Below are 2,612 nucleotides of genomic sequence, written 5' to 3' on the forward strand. Positions count from 1 at the left end.
CCAAATTTCAGTTTGGAATTTAAGCCCAATTTGAGTAAATAACTTAATTAAGTTATTTTTTTAAAAATAGATTAAACAATAAATACTTATATTAAAAGTAATTTATAAATAAGTTTTTTTGTATTTAGTTTTTTAGTTTTAAAAGTGTTTATTTTAAGAAAAGAATCATAAAAAAAAATTTATCATGAGAGAAGTCATTTTTTTAACTTCTCCATAAACACTAAAATAGTCTTTTAAAAAACTGCAATTTAATCTTAAAAATTGTACTAGACATTAATATTATATATTTTCATAAGTTAAAAAAAAAAGTAATTTATGGACCTACTCAAACAGATCCTTAAAGCTTTCTTAATTCTTTAGTTCATGGAAGCCTTCTTTTAGAGTAGCTTTTTAAATACGGCAACTACTCCAATAAAAATGCTAAAAATATCTTCTCATGATCTTTGTTTAAAAAGATGTGACTTATTTATTTAGTAATATTTTAAATAAAGATAATACTTTTACTTTAAATAAAAATCAAAGCTTACAGAACTACGACTTATTATCCAATAATCAAAATAAAATATCTTTGCATGAATCTTCTTGGAGCAACCACCTTTAAATATACTCTCTAAAGCCTCTACTCCAATTACCAGAATCTCATATGGAATCAAATAACCAGTTAACTTGACCGTAGTATATCAACTCATGATCAAAATTTAAAAAACGCAAACAACAGCAATAACAAAATAAGTAAATTAAATAACTAAACAACCCATGAGCCAAAGAGACATAAACTCAAACAGGGTGGACCGGCCATGATCATCTTCTCCATGATGAGCTCAATAATGTTACAGGTTCAATCCTTGTATCTCTCTTCTTCACCTATCTAGAAGGGCCTCCATTGAAACACAAAGAAACCATGAACATGCAAAATTAAATCAATACATCAAAAGTACCTCTTATATCAGCACGTGGTTAAGGAAGGTAGTATGGATGAACTCTCAGCCATCATCAATTCAACAATCCTTACAACATAACAACCAATGATCAAGCATCCATTGCACAAAAGCAGAACACAGAATAGCCACCGATAACAACAGTCACTCAGTTCATTATTTCAAACCACACTAGAAGAATGCAATCTCAGTATATATAACACACAGTTCTCTATAATTTCACAAACACATTTAATTGTATAAAAAAAATGAAAAAATTCACTGACACATTAAAGCAAAACACCTTACACCTCACAGACTAAAAACTGATCCAAGAGCCCTAACCAACTGAATTTATCAATCTCAGCAAAACATATATAAAGAGAAACAAAGAAAGAATTACTCCGGTTTCTCCTGCACGAGCTTTTCCGAGTCAATCTCACTGCTTTCTTCATCTTCGTCCTCGTCGCTGCCGCGGTTCTTGCCGCTCACGGTGATGGCAGAGACGGCGGACGCAGCGCGGCGCTGGCGAACAATTCCAGAGAAGCTTGTAGACATATCGGAGTAGATGGATAGAACCTTCGAGATGTTTCCGTTGATCTGACGGATAAGACCAACGTTCTTCGCCATGTTATGAGGGATCTTCGACTCATGGTTGCTGTTAACCTTCTGAATCAGCGTGCGGTTCTCGTCCAGCACAGTTTGCGCCTGCAGGAAGCTCCGGCTCAGCGTGTCCCATGCCTCGCGGTCACACTCTCCTTTGTCTTCCTCTTCATCACCGGAAACTTCGGCCGTCTCTCCGTCGGCAGCATCAGCCGCCTTGGTAGGCCAGTCAGGCTTCGTCGTCGCAGCGGTTTCGTCCATCTCCGGCGTTAAACATTCCGTTCAAAATCCTCTCTCTCTCTCTCTCTCTCTCCGTTTAACAGTTGAAGAAACTTTTTGAGAAAAAAAATAAAACAACGGGTTTATAGCTGGGCGATTTTTTTTGGTGTCTTTATAGCTGGGCGATTGACTTGAGAGACGTCAATGGCGGTTTTTTTTAATAGCTTAAATTGGGAGATTGGTGGCGGTGACAATGAAACTTGACGGTCTAGTGAGTGTTAAGTTAATTTTTCAAAGGTTTGAGGAGGTGGCCAGTGATGATTGGGCCTGTGACAGATTTGGGTGACGGTAGGTGGAGAAATGGGATTTGAAATATCTTTTTGTGGTTTTTGATACGACGATGAATAAAATAGTCTAAATTAATAAATATCTTTGGATGGTTTATTAATAAATATTTGGAAAAATAAATATCTTCGGAGCAGACGAGCTGAGATGGACCGTTGGATCAAAGGATCGGAGAAAGTAAAATTAAAACAAATTTAAATAACAATGCCAACAATGCTAAAAGCACAAGTCCTAGACCATATTAAAAAGTGTAAATTTTATAAAAATTATTTTTAATATGGAAGTAGTGATATTGTTTTAGTTGAATATTGAAATTTGAAGTGTATTATATTATTGAAAAGTCTTTAAATTCATATAAAGTTTGTAAAATTTGAATTTTGGTATGTGGACACGCACAGCTCTGCGATATTTTAAACCTATGCATACGCACACGCAGAGGCAGGCAATCTGTTTAGAACGCTAGCACAGCTTGTGCGCGCACATACCCAATGAACGTTTGCAACCTGTGCGCACGCACACGTTGGGAAG

General features: G+C 35.7%; 1 protein-coding gene across 1 annotated transcript; it reads right to left on the reverse strand.

Annotated features, from left to right (window-relative positions):
- Positions 1-527: 527 nt before the first annotated feature.
- Positions 528-1,907, reverse strand: LOC130940418 (protein ELF4-LIKE 1-like). The gene is made up of 2 exons (XM_057868548.1): positions 1,321-1,907; positions 528-1,007 (listed from the first exon to the last, which is right to left on the reverse strand). The coding sequence occupies exons 1-2, from the start codon at positions 1,779-1,781 to the stop codon at positions 947-949; spliced, it is 522 nt and encodes a 173-aa protein (XP_057724531.1). The 5' UTR covers positions 1,782-1,907; the 3' UTR covers positions 528-946.
- Between the last annotated feature and the right edge of the window lie 705 nt (positions 1,908-2,612).

Source organism: Arachis stenosperma, chromosome 7 (genome assembly GCF_014773155.1).
Source record: "Arachis stenosperma cultivar V10309 chromosome 7, arast.V10309.gnm1.PFL2, whole genome shotgun sequence".
Classification (NCBI taxonomy): Eukaryota; Viridiplantae; Streptophyta; class Magnoliopsida; order Fabales; family Fabaceae; genus Arachis; species Arachis stenosperma.